Below are 22,937 nucleotides of genomic sequence, written 5' to 3'. Positions count from 1 at the left end.
GAGGAACAATATCATTTCCTTAATCTTAAAACTGGTAACAGAATCTACTATGTTCCAGAATTCCAGAGAGTAATAGACAATAGTAATAATAACAAAATTAGCAATAAAAGGGTCACAGTGCCACAATTCATGCCAAAAATCATCCAACATTAATAAACCAATCCATGTAATAGTCCAAGATTATTACAGAAATCTCCACTAGGATAAGACGTTCATTTGGTGCTGAAACATACCACTTGCTATGAGAGTGATACTCACCTATTTCTAGGTAATGTCCGAGGCTTCTGGTCTATGCCCCCAATGCCTACATACTTGTTCTGGCCACCCTGGAAGCCGTAATTTCTGCTTTCCCCAACAAAGAGGGATTCAGAGACCTCCTGGCTAGAACCTTCATCACTTGGGAAGCTTCCGTCGCTGCGAATATACAAATGAACACTCACTACACATATACAGCAGGATAAAATAAAGGCAACCTTTATATCTGAATGCATAAACTTCCCCAGCAACATTAGTTTCTTCTAGTGCACCTTTCCAACATGTCTCTTATAAATAAACATGATATTTGATGAAATACAAAGAACTGAAATTTAATTTAGCAGCAACAATGAACTGTTTTGCTATTATTGCTGTGCATAATGATATTTCAAAAGAGAATAAACCTGTCTGGAATATGATTTGATGATAAGCACCTTTAAGATTAACAACAAAAATAAACTCGTTTTAGAGGAAAAAAATAAAGCATAAAAAGTTGAGTTCTTGGAGATCATTGCAAAATTAGAGCAGTTACTAAGAAAAGATTTAGTGTACTTCCAACTTTTCTTGTGCATTTCCTATATATATAATATATAATATATATGATATATATATCATATATATATATATGGCACTGTAGCACTGCACTGTCCTCCCGTTGTTCATCGATTTGCTTGAGCAGGCACCAGTAACATCTCCATTGTGAGACTTGTTGTTACTGTTTTTTTGGTATATCGAATATACCACGGGGAGCTTGCCAGGCTTTGCCGTACAAGCAGGATACTCTTGGTATCTTGCCGGGCTCTCCGAGAGAGAGGCAGAGGAATCGAACCTGGGTTGGCCACATGCAAGGCAAGCACCCTACCTGTTGTGCTTATGCTCCAGCCCATAATATAATAATAATAATAATAATAATAATAATAGTCCCAAGCAACACTCTTGCATATGTGAAGCAAAGAATACAGATCCAAGTAGCACCTCGCATCACTAAGTGGATCCCACACAACAGTGCGTGGGATCCCTGACATGTGAGCCTCTAACTCCACAAAAATCAATCCGAACATAGAGCTCAAGTGTTTTCCTCTTAGCAAAAAAACATAAAAGGGCCTACCCTCTTCTCTTGTCCAATCCCAACACTAATGAATTTACTACTTCAATATGAATTCAGTGATCAGCACCTCAGACTTTTGAGTGATAGCAGGAAGCAGCTACTGTTTCTTGCAGAAAGGATTAAACTGTATTTTCCCAGCAATGATATAACATCATATTGCATTATCAAAAACCAAAGTGGGAGATCACGAGTTGCCCCCCCCACGAGTGGCTCTCCAGCACGGCCATGGCCCCAGAGGCACACGGAGCCAATTCGGAACCCAGCGGCTTTTGGCAGAAATGTGACTTTACTATGCATTAAGCTATGGTGCCGTGCCCCAATGGGTAGGAAAGGGTGTCTGTCACTTCTGCCTTTCTCCCCCCTCACTCCCCCCAGGTGGCACAGTGGCCGCCGCCTCAGAGCCTCCTGGACAGCCAGGTATGAGCTGGCGGTGATGGGGCAACTGCAGCCTCATGGGATGGGGGGTGGAACAGGCCCGTCCTTCCTGCCCGGCCGAGACCACGAGTTGCACCCCACAAGTGGCTCTCTGGTTTAGCCATGGCCCCAGAGGCACATGGACCCAATTCAGAACCCAGCGGCTTTTGGCAGAAATCCCTCTAGACTTAATTAGTAAAATACCAGAAATCCAAATTCACGCGGCCACTATTGCATCCTATGCTCTTCATAACCAGCAATAGAAAACAAATTATTTAACCATGCCTTTTCAGCAGGTCTGATTGTTGGGGGGAAATTCCAAATAATAATGGTGCATCTTTTGTTGAAATAATGAATGTAACCAAAGTAGAGAGAGAGTTAAGTGGAAATCATCTGCCTCATAGGCAGAGGAAGGGGTGGGATGGGGGGTATATTGGGGTTCTTGGTGGTAGAAAATGTGTACTGGCGAAGGGATGGGTGTTTGATCATTGTATGACCGAGACTTAAACCTGAAAGCTTTGTAACTGTTCTCACAATAAGGTGATTCAATAAGTAAAAAAAAAAAAAAAAAAGGAAAAAGTAAGGGACCGATTTGCCTGACTTGAAAAGAATCAGATGAGAATTTGATAAGCAATAACAAACCTGGCAAAGGTCAGTCCAATTCCATTGTCTGCGAATCTGTAAGCGAGAAGAAGAGCAGCGTGAGGGGACGTTTTCATCAATCTTACCACGTAACAAGAGATAATTCTCCCGACATTCAATTCTCACAAAACCCAAGAGCTTCCAATAGTAACTATTCTCTGAGACGATAAAAAACTGTTTCACTTCTTGAAACTACAATGCCCAGACTGCAGCAGCAAAGGCACAGGCTTCAAATCTCAGCCTTGATGTGTGACCGGGGGGCAAATTACTTAACCTCTCTCTCCTTCAGCTTTGTCACAGACAAACCAAAATAGGACCAGAGCACTCAACGGACTGAAGCATCAGCTTTGCCTGCAAGAAGCAGGGTATAATCCCCTGCATCACAGGATCTCCTGAGCATCATGACGAGTGATCGTGAGCACAGAGCCAACAGTAGCCCCAGATGTAGCCCCAAAACCAAACCAAAAGTATTTGAAATAATCATTTAATGTCCCTGATGGTATGCTTGAAAGCATTAACATAATAATTAATTTTAGCCACTTAGAACAGTGTCCAAATGCATATGTTCAGCTAACAGGTGTTACTGACAGGGCCAGAGAGATCTAAGTGCAGAGCACGTGCTTTGCATGGAAGAGGCCTGGGTTGGACCTCGAGCACAGCATGTCCACTCCCCAAGCACGACCTGGAGTGACCCCCAAGTACAGAATGAGGAGTAGCTCCCGAGAATGGCAAAGATCAAACAAAAACAAAACAGAACCCATCCCCAAAAAGTGTTGTTATAATTATTTCGATGACTTTTGAGTGGAGGAAGGCTCCCACACAGTGCTCAGGAAAACTGGGGGTCACCCCCAGCAATATTCTGCATTGCTGGGGCCCAAGGATGCACTGCTAGCCAAAGGCTCGGCAGCCTCCAGGGCCACACACAGTGATTCTCAGGTGGCCTTCGGCTACCAGGACCAAACACAGACCAAGTGCACTCAAGACATAAACCCTAACACTGGTCCCTGATCTCCCTTGCGGATGGTTCTTTTAAAAGTGGTCACTGAGCTCTTCAGGGACCTGGAGGAGTTGGAGGCGAAGCGTGTGGCACTGAACTCCCGCGTGGAGGAGCACTACATAGGCGAAAAGGGGTCAACAGTGCTCCAGAGCCACCATCCTCCCCAGCCCCCCAAGACCCTCTAAACTGGTTTGGAATTCTGGTTCCTCATAGTCTGCGCCTAGCACAAGCCAGCTTCAAGGAGGGCCTGCAGGTCGCTACGGACATGGCCAGCCTTCAGACCCGCATTGACTGGGGTCAGAGCCAGCTCCGAGAACTCCAGGAAAAACTCAGGCATCAGGAACGCAGGGCTGTACAACCTGAGACAGCTGCAGCAGGGCAGTGACCACTGTCCTTCCAGTGACGCCCATCTCAGTGACCATTGTCCTTCCAATAACCCCCTGCCTCAGTGACCAGTGTCCTTCCACATGACAGCCACCTCAGTGAACAATGTCCTTCTACGTGACCCCCCTGTCTCAGTGACCAATGCCCTTCAACATGTCCCCTGTCTCAGTGACATGGCTGTCCTTCCATGTGACCTTTGTCTCAGTGACTGTTGTCCTTCCATGTGGGACCCCCCCTTAGTGACACAGCTGTCCTTCCATGTGGCTCCCTATGTCTGTAACATGCCACATGACCCCTATCTCAGACCTCTCTCCTATATTGTCTGTACCCCCCACCCAGCTAAATCTCTAATGTTTCTCTTGTCTGCACCTCTTCAACTTTGTTGAATAAACCTGAAACGTTTAAAGACAAAAAAAAAAAAAAAAGTGGTCACTGCCTGTGGTGCTGGAGTTGCTTAGGCCACTGACAGCAGCACTCAAAAACCACCACATGGACACTACCAGGGCCCAAACACAAGGCCTCATCTATGCTGGCCTCGACTCTCACACTGATCAATCTCTCTGGGCCTTGTTTTTAGAATTAGTTTTAAACCAGTTAAATCAAGGTAGTCTCTTCCCAACTTTATAGCATGAATGCTCAAGCCATTTCTACATATTTAATACCATATCACTGTCTCTGCAGATGAGCTGGAGGATGAAACCTTAACCAGCAAATGGCAGTACCACAAAGAAAAAAAAATGACTAAAAAGTTTTCTAGACACCTTTGTCAATACCAACCCTTTAGTTCAATAGCTACCAGCCTGCACTAAAAACTACAGAATGGAAAAAAGTGAGCTGCCCAGTGCGTTAGGTCGGGCTAAGACATAAGTCAACAAGACTTAGAAGGTGGAATTCACAACTTTTGTTTGGAATGGCAGCAAAAGAGCATCAGGAGAAGGATTCTGCACTTCCAAGAGGAAGGGGGAAATCCAAGGAGTTTCAACATCTTTATTTAGCTTTCTGCCAAAGACCACGCTTGCTCTATAAAGTGAAATTCTCAATTTCTGTTCATCTGCTCAAACAAACTCTCCTGTCTCCAGACAAGGTCGGCTCCAAGAAAAGCAGCAAACATTTGCAGCCTGCTGCCCCTGGGATGCTTCCTCAGAGCTGGTCCTGTTGAGTAATACTAATCTGACTGCAGAAACCACCACAGGACTTGGGTCGACACGAATACCACCACGTCATGAAGTCAGGCCTGGTGGAGAGCACTCACGCTGAATTCTGCACCACGACGTCTCCGCCTCGGACCCACGCTCCATGGTCATTGTTCTTAAAGGCAATGAGCCTGTCAATTAAAGCAGCAACACGTGGCTTTTCAGGGTCTGCATCCTGATGAGGCCGAAACCTTGCAGGAGAGAAGAAAAAGCATGTTTTAATGAGAAGGTACCAGAAATGGGCTATTTTATAAGCATAAGGTATTTTGAAGTATCAAAGAGCAGGATTGAAATTTGAGCTTGGGAACAAGGAGAGAACAAAACCTTAGAATGCAAATTATTTTACTGTCACATAGTGAAAGAAAATTGTATTTCTTCACACACAAATCCCAAAGAAGTTTTTTTTATATCCTTTCATTTATTCATCAATGTATATTTATAGAATGGGCACTGCAAGAACAGTCTAAGCACTAAAGCTGTGTATCTCAAAAAAAAAAAAAAGTGAAGACCAGAAAATTCCATGTTTCCACAACTGGGTGGGATGGGGGGGGGGGGGCGGTAAAAGTCCGGGGGGTGAGGGGGGGGCACATGCAGATGTGCTCAGGACTCGCTCCAAGTTCTGAAGTTCTGTGCTCAGAGATCACTCTCGGGAGACCATATGCAGTGCCAGGATTGCAAACTGGGGTCAGCCACATTGCAGTCAAGTGCCTGAACCACTATAATATCTCCACGGTCAAATTTTCACGAATTCTTAACCTATCTATGATCTGAATATAAATTCATTGAATAAGTTACTCATACATTCCAACACAGAAATGTGCACTAGAGTATTAAACAGGGTGCTAATGAAACAATTTAGTTATAGATCAAACTGTGAATAATACCTTTAAAAACCTAAATTCAAAATCAATTGTATTTAATTGTCTTGTTAGTTATAAAGACCCATTTTTTTTTCCCTTTTCTTTCTGAAACTCAAGGCTCACAGTAAAAGTAAAAAATACACTGATGTCAAAAGCTGTGCATTCCAGGCCAGGAAAATGGCTCAAAGGCTTGCTGCATATGGTCCCCTAAGCATCACCAAGAGTGACGCCTCAACCCCCAAAACACTAGGAGTGTTCCCCAAAGAAACAAAACTATCTACTCTAACAACTCAAGTAAAAAATTCCGTTGGCCATCTACTTTAAAAAAAAAAAATCATTTCTAGCCTAATCTTACAACACTTAGAGATGAAATGGGAGGGTGGCAAACAGATAAATTTCAAAGATCAATATAGCAGGCTGAGGTTGTCAATCAGAAAATATCATTCGTTAGGGGCTAGAGAGAACATAGAGCAGATAAGGCTTGCATGCAGGCAACCTGGGTTCAATCTCTGGCACCCCAGAGGATACCTTAAACCCCATGCGTGATCATTGAACACAGAGCCAGGAGTAAGTCCTGGGCATCACAGGGTGTGGCCCAAAAACAAACACACAAAAATAATAACAATAAAAGAAAAAATAAAATATCACTTGCATACCACTCTCTACCATGGTCAGCGGGGCATTGCACAGCCAAGGGAGAAATTTGCAGGTTGGCAGCAGGGTAAGAGGGAGAGAGACAGAGAGGTGGGCCAGTGCCAAGCAAGGACATGTTATTTTGTTGTTGTTGTTGTTGTCTTTGAGTCACACCCGGCGATGCATTGGGGTTACTCCTGGCTCTGCACTCAGGAATTACTCCTGGCGGTGCTCGGGGGACCCTATGGGATGTTGGGAATCGAACCTGGGTCGGCCGCATGCAAGGCAAACACCCTACCCGCTGTACTATCACTCAGGCCCCAAGGACATGGTTCTTGATTTTAAATGCAATAGGGAACGCAGAATAGGAGGGCGACTGACAGGGACTGAGAGAAATGGTGAGTTCACGGGGCAGGGGGCACCACTAGGCCAAGGGGCTCCCCCTTGACTAAAGTTTTCTTGACTGAAAATTTTCTATCTCTGCAGTTAGGTAAGGGAGGCTGGTTCTGGAGATCTGCCATGGACCACAGTGCCTGGGCTAACAATACTGTATTTATTACTGGCTTAAATTTTGCTAAGACGGTGAGATCTTTAAGAAGTATTCTTAGCACGCCCCCAAATTAAATCATTAAGTAATACAGCAGGTGAGAGAAAAACTCAGGGAGAATCATGGGTATGGCTAAGATCTTGATGGTAATGATGATTCTGTAGGCATGTGAAAAATCCCAAACTCCCTGGTTTTATATATGAAATATGCACAACCTTTTCTACATCAACTATAATAATGGGAAGCTGGAGAGAGAGGAAAGGTGGGACGGGGGGAAATATATGATTAAAAATCATTACAGGGGCTGGAGCAACAGTACAGCAGGTAAGGCACTTGTACACGGCTGACCAGAGTTTGATTCCCGGCATCCCATATGGTCCCCCAAGCACCGCCAGGAGGAATTCCTGAGTGTGGAACCAGGAATAACCCCTGAGCATCAGCAGGTGAGACCCCAAAAGCAAAATAATAACAAAACTTCCTTAAAAATTAAAAAAATTAGAAAAAGTATCAGGGAAATGATATGCATGAAATTCATTTTTTTTAAACTGGTGAATGAGAGAGAATGGAGACCAGCCTGTTAGATTTTTTTTTTAATATGTTTCTACTTGGGGGCACATTATGGACTAGGGCAGCAGCACTAGAGTCAAAGCTCTACATCCTCTCTTGAGCGATACATGTGACACGAAGGAACTCTGACCCAAGGGGGAAGCGTCTGACTGAGTCGTCACCCACTCCTGGCACAGTAAGTGCCAGACAGCCTGCAGGCAGCGTGCAGAACCAAGCAGACGGAAGAGTTTTAGAAAGAATCTGCGTGTTATTCTTAAGGGTGGGCAATGTGGAATGTAAACCCCCATAAAGCAACATTTGATTTTTCTGCTATAGACATTTCAACTTCCTAGAAGTTCCTATGCATATAAATCAATCACGGCCATTTAACTAAACACTCTATTTTCTACTGGAGCGATAGCACAGCGGTAGGGCGTTTGCCTTACAAGCAGCCAACACGGCCGACCTGAGTTCGATTCCTCCCCCCCCTCGGAGAGCCCGGCAAGCTACTGAGAGTATCTCGCCCGCACAACAGAGCCTGGCAAGCTCCCGGTGACGTATTCAATATGCCAAACACAGTAACAACAAAGTCTCCAATGGAGACGTTACTGGGCCTGCTCGAGCAAATCGATGAACAACGGGAGGACCCTGCCGTGCCGTGACTCTATTTTCATTCACTTCCCCCATTGGTACATAAATAAGTGTAGCTACTATTCCCAATTTTTGTCTTGTTTTGTTTTCCTTTTGGGGTCACATCCAGAGATACTCCAGGGTTACTCCTGGCTCTGCACGCAAGAATCACACCTGGTCGTGCTCAGTGTGCTGGGGATAAAACCCAGATTGGCCGTGTGTAAGGCAAGCACCCTACCTGCTGCACTACTGCCTCTGGCCCTATTCCCGACTTTTAAAGATCTTCATTTACAAGGCATCAGGACACCTCCCAACTCTCCCTTAATTGTACTGTGCTTTAAATATGCTCATTGGTTTCATGTTCTTTTAGTCTCTTAAAACACATCAAGAGTTTTCTTGACTGAAAATTTTCTATCTCTGGATTCCTGTAATTTCACATCGTGAGCAGATGGGAAAGATTCATCTGATTAACTGTTGAGTCAACTTCCCATTTGATAAACAGACTAAATATCTTTTGAATCCCAGGAGTCTGATGTTTAATTCATGAGTTAGTCTATTAATCATTTATGCTCAAGTTTTGTCATTTTTTACTCATGTCTGGATTCCATCAGTGCTTATGTGCAAAGTCTATATCTAAATTTATACAAAATAAAAATAAAAACTAAAAGTGCTATAATTCTTATTCTATAACCACTTGTTTTTAATAATTTCCAAATGGAGTCCAATTCCTTACCAATAACTATGAATATAAAAATTGCTAAGAAAAATGAAAGAACAGAGGAAAAATTAGTTTTTATACCATGTATTTATACAGGAAAAAGTACCCCTAGGATGCTATGGGTATTATTTATGGGTACTATTTTATTATCAAAGCTAATTAAAATATCAGTCAATTTTTAATATGTTTACTCATCTATCCACCTATTTATGATCAAACCCTTTCTCTCTCTCTCTCTCTCTCTCTCGCTCTGCTATAGGGCAAGAGTCAACTATTTCATATTGAAGTATTTTTCATTGCCATTAACTTAGCAAAGTATATATTACTAGTTCCACTGACTATAATTTCCTAAAATCTTAAAAGTTTTAACAACCAGTGCTAAGGTTTTTTGTCTTGTCACTTAAAAGTCTTTGTTTACAATTTTGCAATTTGTTATTGTTTTGATTGGCGGACCATACCCAGCAATGCTTGGGAGTCACTCTCAGCTATGCTTAATTTTTGCTAGAACTTGAACCCAGGCAAGTGCTCCATCCAAGACACAGCTTCCACTACTCATGCATTATTTTGTTTCCTGTGTATACGCTCTCCTTTTTCTTGAAGTTTATCCCTTGTATTTTTCCAATTCATAGCTTTCTCAGTAACTAGGTAGTATCAGGTACTCTGTGTTTTATGTAAATGCTGCCCCAACGTCTCTTAGTATCTCAAACACTATGACACATGCTATATAGTCACTGCTTTTAAAATTGTTTCAGGCTCAGCTTGACCTTTAAGAAATCTTGAAGAGTAATTTTATTAGCAGAATTTCTCAGTTCTGCCTGACCTCATGCAAAATATTTTCCCTGTGCAGCCAGGATCCTGTCTCAGACCTAAATCTGCCCACTGACCTACAATACAGCTCCTCCTTTCTGTTTTCTTTCTGTTTTATTATCAAAGCTAAGTTTAACATCAGTGCGGCTTCTCCTACATATTTTCTTTACGAACAGGAGAGCCTCACTTTCTTTTCTGAAACCTCTCCATAGAGCCTCCTACTAAATCCAGCACTCCTTCGTGCCTGTCAGTCAACTTAGAAGTAAGAGAAAATAACATGGACACAATTTCTGCTGAATAGGATGTTAAGTTGTCCTCTTTTCCAGAAATTTCTATTTCCATAGGAGAGATTTTAATTTTTTTGGCCCATGAACAGCACGTAAAGGAACTTTGCTGAAATGCTAACCCATATCCCAACCACATTTGGCGGTTATGAAAGAGTGTAACAGGAGCCTGGTTATGATGGGAATCCAGGGACACGCATGATTGAATCAGAACCAGCCTGATCATCAAGTATGAAACCTTTCCCTGTGTAAGAGATTAATTCCTCTGGGATTACATGAAATCATCACAGCTTGTTTGTGAATAAATCATATTCTACTGCAGACTAGATCTAAATCATTTACAATATATTTCATATATTTCTCAACTTGTTTTTTTTTTAATTGTTGTTGCGGTCTTCTGCGTTCTCCTTACCATCAAATAAAAACTGTGAAAAGTTTTTATTTGATTAAAAAAAAACTTTTATCAAAAAAAGGAGCATATAAATTAACTTCTTTGGCATCTTAAGACCTAGAAAAGCAGTATAAGTGTTTTTTCAACCACTGCCTACAAATTTTGACAACTGGGATTTAAACCCATCAGTGGCGAAAAGTACGATAGCTTAAATAAGAAAGTTTTGCTTTGGCAAGAAAGGATTTAAGGGGCTGGAGCAATAGCACAGCGGGTAGGGGTTTGCCTTGCACGCGGCCAACCCAGGTTCGATTCCCAGCATCCCATATGGTCCCCCAAGCACTGCCAGGAGTGATTCCTGAGTACAAAGCCAGGAGTAACCCCTGAGCATCGCCAGATGTGACCCAAAAAGCAAAAAATAAAAATAAAAATAAAAGAAAGGATTTGAGTGTAAGTTAAAAGGACCATCCCTACCTTGCGCTGTTATCCAAACAGAGGTATTCCCTTGGGTCAGCAGCACTAGCATTGGTTGTTTTGACACCTTTGTCAATAAATAAGCCAGCCTGGAAAATATAATAATGGGTTCGAATATATACATAATGAGTTATATTTTTATATATAATAATTTATGAAATTAGTCAACATGTCTACCAAAAAAAAAAAATAAGGGAGAAGAGCATAGATAAGAGCATAGATAACATGAAAATAGCTACTTTTTCTATAGTTTCTATAATTTCACTCAGTGAGTGAATATTTATGAATTCAACTAGCGTTAAATTTGTGAAAGGCTAGAGCAGTAGTACAGCGGACAGGGTGCATGCCTTGCACATGGCTGACCCAGGATCAATCCCCAGCATTCCATATGATCTTCAAGCACCACCAGGAGTAACCCCTGAGCATCTCTGGGTGTGACCCAAAAAGCAAAAAAAATAAAAATATCTTTATAGTAGGCACCAAGCATTATACATTAACAAGAAAACCTTGTTCTCTGTTACTATCAGAAAATAGCAAGAAGATATGCAATTAAATAACTTTTTATATACAATATTATAAGCATATGATACATATAATAAAGAAAATAGATATTTGGCAATGTATAAGAAGTGCACCAAGAGGGGACCTGTTGCAAAAATGGGAAAGGATTGAAGGAATGTTTCCTAAAAGAAGAGACCTTCTAATGCTCAAAACACAAATAATGGATGCAAAGAAAGGTATTGAACACTGAACCCTGTGTTCCCATTGTTCATCGATTTGCTCAAGTGGGCCAGTAAAGTCTCCATTTAAAGACTTGTTGTTACTGTGTTTGGCATATTGAATACATCGCAGGTAGCTTGCCAGGCTTTGCCATTCGGGCGAGATACTCTCGGTAGCTTGCCGGGCTCTCCGAGAGGGGCGGAGGAATAGAACCCGGCTCGGCCGGGCTGGCTGCGTGCAAGGCAAACGCCCTACCACTGTGCTATTGCTCCAGCCCAGAGAAAGGTATTAAGCAGGCAAAAAGTTAAGCTGAGGATAAAGGGTATGGGGTGGATATACGTAGCAGCTAAGGAACCCAAAGGAAAGCGTTCAAGGGAATCCTTTATACAAAGTCACAAAATAAGATAGTGTGGCATGTGTCAGGGGAAAAAGAATCCTTCAAAGACTAATAGAAAGCTCTCAGAGAGGGAAGATAAATGCCAGTAACACAGAATTGATTCAAAAATCAGGAAAATGGGACATTTAATGAAGACAACATAATCAACGACACTGTAAGAAACAATACTCTAGCTAGAAGATGGAGAAGGACCTGGTAAGAGAACAAAAAGGAGACAGTGGTAAAAAAATCAAGTAGGAGGAGACTGCCACGGTCCAGAAATGTGACGTGTAAGTTATGGTAGAAGTGACAGGGATGTGGAGTGAGAATTCCTTGGTGACAGATAGCAGCTAGGAATTAATTAAATATCTAAGGGACAGGCAACAGTAAAAGTTCATGTGTTTCCAGTCTGCTTGCTAGACTTTTTATTTCTAGAAATAGATGTGCGCTGGAGAGACAGAACAGTGAGTCAAGCACTTGTCTTGCATGTGGCTGACCCGAGTTCGATTCCCTGCACTAAATATGATTCTCCAGAGCACACCAGTAGAGATTCATGAGCACAGAGCATGAAAGGAGTACTGAGCACAGGGAGATGTGGTACAAACCGGAAGAAGAAAGAAACATGAGAATAAGTAGAAGAATGAAAATAAGGATATTATGGAAGGTAAAAGTAATAGAAAAATATCATACTCAAAGCTGGTAAAATTAACATTGCAAAATGGGCATCCTACCCAAACACAGTTTCAACGCAACTGCTACCAAAATTCGACTAACCTTCAAATTGGCCTTCTTTCAATATAGCAACCATCACTGAAATTCATATGAACCACAAAAAAAAATTCCCAATACCCACAGCAAACCTGAGAAAAACATAAAAGACATCCCAAAGACATAAAAGATCACCTAAGCTGGAGCAACATACAGCTGGGAAGGCATTTATAACTCGGGTTCAATCTCCTGCAGCCGATTTTTGTCCCCTGAACACTGAAGAGTGCTGGGTGTAGCCCCCCAAGTCAAGACAGAAATTTTTAAAAACTGAATTACCACTCTGAATGGGGCTGAAGAGATAATACAGTGGGCAGATGCACACAGGCAGAGTAATTTCTGAGTTCAGAGCCAGGAGTTACCCCTGAGCATCACTGGATGTGACCCAAAACCAAAACAAACCTTCCCGTCAAAAAAATAAAAAGTTAACTCGAAATGGATTGAGCATTTGGATTTAGAACGCAGCCATAAAATACTCTGGAGGGTGGAGGTGTGGTGGAAAACACAGCAAAACAGTCCAGGATATTGGCTTCACTGATGCCTTTTGGGTATTCAACCCCCAGGCCAAGGAAAACAAAAATAGGAATGCCTCACGCTAAAGAGCTTCTGCAAAGTTAAAGAAACTATCATTAAGATAGGGTGAAATCCTACCAGATGAGACAAATATCTACACACCCTTCATCCAGCCAAAGGTTAGATTCCAATATTTATCTGCGTAACTCAAAAAGCTAGCAACAAAGGAAGCAAACAACCCCATCAAAAATGGGAGAAAAGTTGAACAGACACTTCACCAGAGAAGAATACAGAGTTCACAAGGCACATGAAGGAAAAAAAGAAAAAAAAAAAGCTCAGTCCTGATTATCAGAGAAATGCAAATCAAAACAACAAAGACATGAATAGCAAAAAAGGCAAGAAACAAAAAGAGAAGGAATACAGAGAAAGACTCACTAAGAACGGGGAGGGAAATGAATCTTCCTAACACCTTGATGAAAACAAGTTTGCCTCTATGGAAAATAGGAATATTATTAAAATATTAAAATAGGTCTACCATCATGGGCTGGAGCAATAGTACTGCAGGTAGGGGACTTGCCTTGCAAGCAGCTGATCTGGGTTCAATCCCAGAGTCCTATATGGTCCCCTAAGGACAACCAGGAGTGATTCCAGAGTGCAAAGCCAGGAGTAATGCTTGAGCACTGCCAGATGTGGCCCTCAAATAAAAACAAAATAGATCTACCATATGATCCAGCAATACCACTCTTAGGTATCTCTTCTAAGGGCACAAGAAACACAAACTCAGAAAGACACATGTACATCTAGGCTTACTACATTGGTATTCACAAAAGCCAATACCTGGACACTACCCAAGTGCCCAAAGACACACGAATATATAAAGAAAGTGTGGAAAAGACAAACAAGGAAATACTAATCTAAAAATGAAAAAAAAGATAAAATCTCTCCTTTTGTTGACAGCATGGGTAAAACTGGAGGGAATCAAGCTAAGTGAGGTAAGTCAGAGGGAAAAAGATAAACATCAGATGTTCCCACTTGTACGTAGTTTATCAAGAAACAAAGGTAACAGACCAAACCAAAAACTCTTAAGCTCTGATTGCAGAACTGAGGTTAACAAAGAGGGAGAAGCTAGCTCTGTGGACTGTGTAGAGAGATATCAGTACTTGGATGCTGAGTGTGATGTAGGTTTGCCTACTTTTAAGAAACATGAAATTGTAACCCTAAAACACACACAGACACAAAGCCTTGTAAGCCAATGTCATTCTCAATTAAAAAAGAAAAAAAAAGGAAGCGTATCAATAGGAAAATGGACAAAGCACAACAGAAAAAAGAAGCTTAATTTCACAAACAATAAAAGAATTACAAACTTATTTTTAAAAAAGAAAGCAAGTTTGGGGGGTCTGGGGGGAGTAGTTTAGGGGTATCACCTCCAGCAGTGCTCAGGACTTACTCCTGGCTCTATCAGGAATCATCCCTGGTGGAGTTTGGTGGACCATATAGGGCGCCGGGGATCAAACCCAGGTCAGCAGCATGCAAGGCAAGCACCTTACACACTATACCATCGCTCCAGCCCCAGGGAATAGGTTTAGTAATGAGGACATTTCATTTTACATGAACCATAGGGACAAGTGTTTGTGTATTTATGACTGACACAAAGATAACATGTCATTCTCTGAGGGCTCCAAACAATTTGGTTCCCTTTGATGATAGACTTCTCTTCCTGGACTATCAGTCCCAAATTTAATGAATGAAAACAAACCTAACCATCTACTCATTATTTAGACCTAACACTCTTATAATTACTAGATTAAATTTCTACAAATCTTCATGGTAATCTTTAAAAATTAAGTAGTACAGTGGGTAAGGCACTTGCCTTGCCCACAGCTAACCTGAGTATGATCCCCAGCACCCCATATGGTCCACCAAGCCCACCAGAAGTGACCCCTGAGAGCCAAGGTGAGAGTAAGTCCTGAGTACTACTGGGCATGACTCAAAATAAATAAATATATAAATATTCGAACAGATTTTTATACCACTTATAATTGGAAATTTTGAGAACTTTTACTCAGATATATGCTAAGTGAGATATATGCTAATATATTAGTCTTAATATATGTATTAATAATTAGTATTAATATATATTAATAAAATTAGTATTAATATGTAATGCATGGGGCTGGAGTGATAGCACAGTGGGTAGGGCATTTGCCTTGCACGCGGCCAACCTGGGATTGATTCCCAGCATCCCATATGGTCCCCTGAGCACCGCCAGGAGTAACTCCTGAGTGCAGAGCCAGGAGTAACCCCTGTGCATCGCCAGGTGTGACCCAGAAAGCAAAATAAATAAATAAATAAATAAATAATATGTGATGCATTTCTTCCATATAGACTTAAGCCTCAGTGGTACAGGAAAAGAAGATGGTCATTACTATTAAATTTTGAACCTTTGATGCAGGGTCCAGTGCCAACCCTCTAGTTGTGTTTGTCAAATGAGCCAGCTTGAGCAAATCGATGAACCAGCCGGTCAGCACAGTACGGAACAGTACAGTATTCATATGTGATAATACTAATAGTTATTAATATTATCCATTCATCTCATAAAAATCCCACTTCTGCGACTAGGGAGACATGTGGCAGGGCAGGGACACATGCCTTGTTTGCAGGATAAGCAGCCCTGGGTTTGATCCCCTGGGCTCACAGTGTCCTCCAAGCACTGCAGGAAGTGGTCCCCGGGCACCACCAGGTACAAACCAAAACCAAAAAGGAAAGAAATTCTAATTCAGGGTAAAGTGTGTCCTCTCCAAACTGCTTATCCAGTGACTTCAAAGCTCTTCAAACTATAACACACAAGTTTTTGTTTTTGTTTCCCCCCCTTAGGGCTCCTCTTAATAATCCAAAACAAAAAGGATTACTTGAAATTTGATGTGATTCCCATCAGGACAAGGACTCAGGAACTGAGTGGATAAAGGAACCGTGGTGACACTGCATATTCCATTATATATTCAATACATGTTCCGTTACGCATTCAACATATACATATAACGGAGTATTGCGTGGTCATTAGGAAAGATCAAGATCAAAGATCTTGGCTTTTGTTCCAGCATGGATGCCACGGGATGAACTCTGGCTAAGAGAAATAAATTAGAAGTAACAGATGTTCTCACTGGTTGGTGCATATGAAGAAACAAAGCGGGCCCGGCACAGCAGCACAGTAGGTAGGGTGTTTGCCTTACACAGGGCCTTAGTCAACGTGGGTTTGATACCCAGCATCCCATAAGGTCCCCTCAGTGTGGCCCAAAAAACTAAACAAACAAACAAAAAGTGGGGAAGTAATGAAGTTCAGCAGAAACAAATCCTGCAGCTCTACAGAGCTGAGGAGCCGGAAGCGGGCGCGGTGAGCAGCTCCAATGGAATGAGAACTGTTGGCTTTCCGGTGCCGGGGCGCGGCAGCCCTGTCTGCTCACAAACATCTCCTCCCTTATACACTACAATGTTACCTCAAGAGAAAGTAAAATGTAGAAAAATAGTCTGGGCGTGTTAATCCGCCAATAAAAATATGAATGATGTGCATTATGAGCACACAATGACCCAAGTGTACTTATCACCAAGAGGGTGTGGGGTGAATGCCAACTCCCCAACAAGAAACCGGAGCTCTTGCAAGACCTGAGGTTTACGAGACCTGTATCACATTTAATTCGGCAAAATATTCTTAAGCACTACTTTACAATTTACAGGATTAACATTAATGCCCAATAGTGTGTGTGTGTGTGTGTGTGTGTGTGTGGAAGGAGTCTTACATATATGTATATAGAGAGAGGTAAAGGTAAAGGTAAAGGCCCTCCCGTTGATCGTCGATTTGCTCGAGCGGGCCCAGTAACGTCTCCATTGGAGACTTTTGTTGTTACTGTGTCTGGCATATTGAATACTCTCGGTAGCTTGCCGGGCTCTCCGAGAGGGGCGGAGGAATCGAACTCGGGTCGGCCATGTTGGCCACTTGTAAGGCGAACGCCCTACCCGCTGTGCTATCGCTCCAGCCCATAGAATAGAATAGAATAGAATAATATACTCTATGAACCGGGCAAACTAAGAGGGATTAAATGTTCTTCTCAACCCTTAGAAATCTATTATCAAATATACAACCCTAGAAACACGCAATGATGTTTACAACTAGAAAGAGGGTGAAAAAGGAGTAGAAATGGAAGGGACAAGGATGAGGATGAGGATTCGCGGGTCAAGTGCATTAGAATTACCCAGAGAGCATGTGCCTGTTTGTTGTCATTTATTCCCCTGCATGCAGAAATGAAGAGTCTCTTATCTACATCCTGAATGTCCAACGGTTATTGGTTTGCATATTTAGTCACTAATCATTTTCTTTGGTTACAAGTTCTTACCAAATGGCCAATTCTCAGTTGTCATCACAGTGGTCCATCCTTCAACTCTGCCTGCCAAATTTACTAATTTTAACAGTTATAAAACCTACCTTAAAACTTGAGTGGACCCTGTTGTTATAAAAGATACCCAATGGGGTGAGTTCTGGTTTGGCTGAGAGCTGCAATCCACTAGACTCCCCAGTAGCTTCCTTGTGAAATAAATACCATATTCCAGCATCCTGTAATTAAAGGGGCAAGATCATTAAAACCCTTATGTTACCAAATCGCCCTCTGAAACACCCTCAAACAAGTTTAACTATTTGAATAGTAATTGTCACCAGTTTCAGTAGAACAACTATGACAAAAGCTGAGTACACGCCTAACACTCTCAGAGTAGATTCATTTATCCTTACCGCATGTGGTGTGTGTGTGTGTGTATGTGTGTGTGTGTGTGTGTGTGTGTGGTGGGGGGGAGAGGTGGAAGGAAATTTAACTGTGCTCACAAAAACTGGGAAGGAATAGAAACAAGGTGGTTGGCACACCAATTTATTTTCAAAATAACTTTCCATCATTTTTTTAAATGAACTTTGTCGTTAGTTTAGTTGTTTTTTTTTTTAAGTTGTTATGCAGCATGAGAGCCAAACCAGCCTCACTTCCTTCCCACTGACCAAGACAGCACATTCTTTTAGCAATATGGGTTTTTTTTCTGTTTACTTCCAAACCTGATCAATAGATGAGTCATACCTATTAAACAACTATCTGCCAACATGCAGAGCTCACTAAGTTCTTTCAAACAACTCCAATGCCCTTCCTGTCCCAAGGCAAATTTTTGCCAAAGGGGATGGGGGTGGGGAAAAAAGCCACCACTACATGTATGAATCAGGATGCTTGTCTCAGCCAGGACCCGTCTGTCCAACTCCAATGTGAACAGGAGCAGCAGAAGAGGGAAATGCGGGCGACTCCAACTGAGACTTAAAAATTGAAGCTAAATGTTCAGTTCCTAAGACCATTCTTCATTTTCACAGTTGAATTAAAATCCAATCCAATAAGAAGTTAAAGTAAAGCTCTTCACATTGCAGAACTTTGAGTAAACAGATTGTTGAAAGCTAAACACACAGTCTATTAAAAAATGGGGCAAATTCCAACTTGTCAAACATTTACTTAGTGTCTGCTATGTGCCAGTAAGTGAAAAATTCTTCTCAAAGAATTCAGGTTTAAGAGAATTACCAAGATAATAAAAATATATGTAGTAAGGATTATATTCAACTTAAATACATCTTAAATTCAGTCTTACTTGGAGGGGTGGAGGGGAGGGCCACAGCTGGCAATGCTCAGAGTTTCTCCTGGCTCTGCACTCAGGAATTACTCCTGGAAGTGCACTCTTAGACCATATGGGATGCCAGGGATCAAACCCAGGCCAACTGTGTGCAAGGCAAGTGCCCTACCCACTGTATTATCTCTCCAACCTCCAATCTCAAGCACAGTCTTTTGAAAGCACAGAGGAGAGAGAAATTGGGGACGGCGGATAGACCTACATACAAAAACTGAGTAAGATTTTAACATCTCTCCATAATGAAAGTTTACAGATAGGTCTCCATCACACAAAAGTGAAACTGGGGCAGTGTTTGCCAACTCCCCTCTACGGGGGCACAAACACAACAAATGAAGACTTGGAGTGCTGTCAACAAGGCTCGTGCCAGACTCAGAAACTGCAGGCTGATCACACCCCTGATGGCACAGTGGCACCTGTGGGCTGGGGGTGGGGGAGTTGAGGGTGTGGGACGAAGTGGTATTTAATGAAAAGGGGAGCAGCTGTTCCCCATTAAACATGATAGTGTTAACACAGGCAAAGGGCACTTTGTGAAAGGCTGTGTGGAAAGGTACAAGGAAGGGTTGGCATCTGAGAAGGTTTTGTGGGGTTTTGTGGGGTTTTGTGTTTGGAAGTTTTGTTTGTTTGAGGAAACCCTCTACCAAAAATGAACTCCACTGAGATAGTTACAGTGAGAGAAAAGAAAGCAACACAGAAAAGGGAGGAAAAGAAACCTCTGATGGGAAAGATAAAAACCTCCCTTTCTTCCCTCAGCATTTCTGGCCATAGCTACCCTTTGCACTTCTCAGAGACACTGCAATTCACTTTGATCTTCAACCCCCGAGTTCTGAAAAACAACTAAAGGGAATCTCTGCTCTGGCTGTTCCTTTGTAATTAAGAGATGAGAAGATGACCCTGCGGTTCGCTGCCTATCAGGCTCTGGGCCATCTTCCAATTACAGATCCTCAACAGAAACTCCTTGTCAGCTCACCAAATAGTGGAAGAAAACGAATGCAAGGAACCCAAAAGTGAAAAAAAAAAAAAGACCCAGATCTCTGTCCTGTCAAATACAAATTTTTTACTGTTATGTTTATCAGATAACCAAGGACATGAACGTCACCTTTTCCAAGTGGTATCTCTGTAATTATTTCAAAGAAATACTCCTTTTAACTCACCTTACTTCTTCCTGGGAAATAATATTTAGATATTTCTCACTTCTCTGATTTTAATAGCCCTGATACATAACCATGAGTATTAAGGTATCACTGCAAGTCATAATTCTAAACTATCGCTGTCCAAATAGGTATAAATACAATAGGATAAAAAGGTCTTAAAGATTTTGGGCTGGAGAGATCAAACTTTGTGTAGGGCACTTACCTTGCACGTGTACGGCACAAACACAACAGATGAAGACTAGGTTTAATCCCCAGCACCTCACACAGTGGCCCAAAGCCCTAACGGGACTAATCTCTGATCACAGAGCTAAAGTAACTGAGGACCAACAGGGATAGCCCAACAACAACAACAACAACAAAATTCCATTCTCATCTCATGAGAATATTCTCATATCATACCATTTTAAACTACACAATACAATTAATAAATGTAAATCTTGCCAGAAATGTTTCTACCTTCCAAATATAGCTCACCTACATGCTTACATTATTTTTATGCTTCTGAAAGAACTCAAGGCACCCAGTTGAGTTTAAATGCTTTATTACAATGAACTTTAAACACCCTACATTAAAGAAAAGTGTGCCCTAAACTCAGTGACAACTGTCACCGCACTCCACACAGCAATCCATTCCGATAAATAAAATCTAAAGGCTTTCCCACTAAAAAACAAAAATGATGAGTCATTTGGCCATACACAAGTTGAATAGAAACTAGGGGTGGAAGGGGTGGAGCTGCATCCTACCCTAAAAATAAACCCAGAAAATGACATGCCCACCTGCAGACTGTCACTTCCTTCCCTCCATCTGTCATCTGTCTCATAGATCCCAAATAGCCAAGATGATTTAGAAGAAACAAAGAAGCACCTCAACCGTCTTACCCTCATAATGAAACGAGCAATATCAGAAAACATTCTCAGATTAGATTTGTCCCACATTAATATATGCCAAACACAGTAACAAGTCTCATGATAGAGACATTAGTGGGCCCACTCGAGCAAATCGATGAACAACGGGAGGTCGTTGATACTGTGATAATATATACCAGAATATATATTGAGTGACCCCTCCAAAAACAACAGACACAAACCTCAAGGTACTTTAATATGATTTACCTGGGAGCCTGCGGCTGCATTATTAATCAGGTTGTTGTTGGGATGAGCAATCCAGAAAGTTGAAACGGCCCTGCAAAGCAATTTTTTAAAATTGATTTACACATTCTTCATGAAAAAATCTTGCCCATTAAAACCCCACCCCGCCCCCTTCCCCAAAAGTCAACGGCCGTGACAATCACACGCGTGTTTTGGGGTTGGGATTTCCCTCAATTACTCACATGCAGTCGGTGGCAGGTACGGGCACGTAATTCCCGAATACTTTCTCTCGCATAGCGGTGCACACTGAGATATTGCGATCAGTGGGGAGAAGGGTGCCCGGCTTGGTGAGGAGTCCCAGATTGTGAAACAAAGTATTTCTCTGTTCAATACCATCCTCCAAAAAGAAACAGTGGCCCAGTGTGTCAAAGCCAATGGTGTCTTTGATCTGCAGAAATACAAGTGTATAATGCCATTGCTAACAAGATTGATTGCGGTTTAAGAGACAAGTGCTATTCAGTGCAGCATGCTAGTCCAGGCACCAATAAAGAAAAAAACAAGTCCAAATCTTAGCTGAAGAGGCCAGATGGCTGCTTTTACTGCTCTCTTCAGAGAATAGTTTGGGCAGAAAAAGAGATTCCCCAACCCCCAAAATACAAAGCGATAGAGGAAAAAAAAAAACCAACAGCAGAATTCTCAGTAAAGGCAGGCAACCTTATATGGTGCAAAGCTTATGGAGATAAAAGTGAGAAGCCACGAGAATTGAGTGTTACAATTTCGACAACGTCCTTCAACAATGCAAGGCCACTTACCAGCAAGCCATTTGTGCCATGCACCGTGATGCACCGGGAGAAGCTGTGATGGATGGACAGGCCGTCCACCAGTGTGCCGGGTCGGTACCCCCCTTTAGAATCCACATCACCACACAGGTGAAAATGGACCGGATAGCGTCCCAGCTGCTGCTGGCCCATGTACTTCAGCTCCACATAGGAGAGATGGACTGATGTGAAATTCTTACTGATCTGCATGGCAAAGTGAAATCGAGCTGATACACTTCAAAGTAGGAAAGCAGCAGACACCAGTGTTCGAATAGGAAATGTTGGAGGGAAATATCTATTTAAACCATTCAATATGCATCCTTTTTTTTTTTTTTTTTGGTTTTGGGTCACACCCGGCGATGCTCAGGGGTTACTCCTGGCTCATGCACTCAGGAATCACTCCTGGCAGTGCTCGGGGGACCATATGGGATGCTGGGAATCGAACCAGAGTCGGTCATGTTGGCTGCGTGCAAGGCAAACGCCCTACCCTCTGTGCTATCGCTCCAGCCCCGTACATCCTATTTTTATTAGATGTTTCACCTGCAAAGTCTGTAAAAGTCTATAAAAATCATCCCATATCTAGCCACTATGGAAAGTTGTAAACAGGATCTTCCTAAAAATCTAGAAATACACCGCGATCTGGCAATTGGACTTCTTGGGAAAATAGCCAAAAGACACAAAAAACACTAACTTGAAAAAAAAAATACCTGTGTCCCATTTTGGAGCAACGGTATTTATAATAGCCAAGACACTGAAACAACCATGGTGAATAGCAACAGTGGAATATTATTCCATGGTTAAAAGAAGAGAATTCCACCATGAATGATAGTGTACAGGGACCTTAGAGGCATTATACTAAGTGAAATAAGTCAAAGAAAGACGGTTTCTCTATAACCTCACTTAAATGTGGACTCTAGACAAAAAGT

The 22,937-nt window shown here is 42.0% G+C and overlaps 1 protein-coding gene across 2 annotated transcripts in view; it reads right to left on the bottom strand.

Moving 5' to 3' along the window:
- CEMIP2 (cell migration inducing hyaluronidase 2) overlaps nt 1-22,937 on the bottom strand; it is a 90,272-nt gene that overhangs the window by 30,489 nt on the left and 36,846 nt on the right. For both annotated transcript variants that reach the window (XM_056118758.1, XM_056118759.1), the window contains exons 8-15: nt 22,006-22,215; nt 21,436-21,641; nt 21,218-21,287; nt 17,732-17,860; nt 10,881-10,969; nt 5,053-5,184; nt 2,420-2,455; nt 259-414 (exon numbers count right to left, since the gene is read on the bottom strand). In XM_056118758.1, the coding sequence (XP_055974733.1) occupies nt 259-414; nt 2,420-2,455; nt 5,053-5,184; nt 10,881-10,969; nt 17,732-17,860; nt 21,218-21,287; nt 21,436-21,641; nt 22,006-22,215 (1,028 nt within the window). The remainder of the gene's footprint in view (nt 1-258; nt 415-2,419; nt 2,456-5,052; nt 5,185-10,880; nt 10,970-17,731; nt 17,861-21,217; nt 21,288-21,435; nt 21,642-22,005; nt 22,216-22,937) is intronic.

This window comes from Sorex fumeus, unplaced genomic scaffold, assembly GCF_029834395.1.
Source record: "Sorex fumeus unplaced genomic scaffold, SorFum_2.1 ptg000038l, whole genome shotgun sequence".
NCBI classification, from domain to species: domain Eukaryota; kingdom Metazoa; phylum Chordata; class Mammalia; order Eulipotyphla; family Soricidae; genus Sorex; species Sorex fumeus.
Note: the sequence above shows the minus strand (reverse complement) of the source record. Positions and strands in the feature narration are given on the sequence as shown.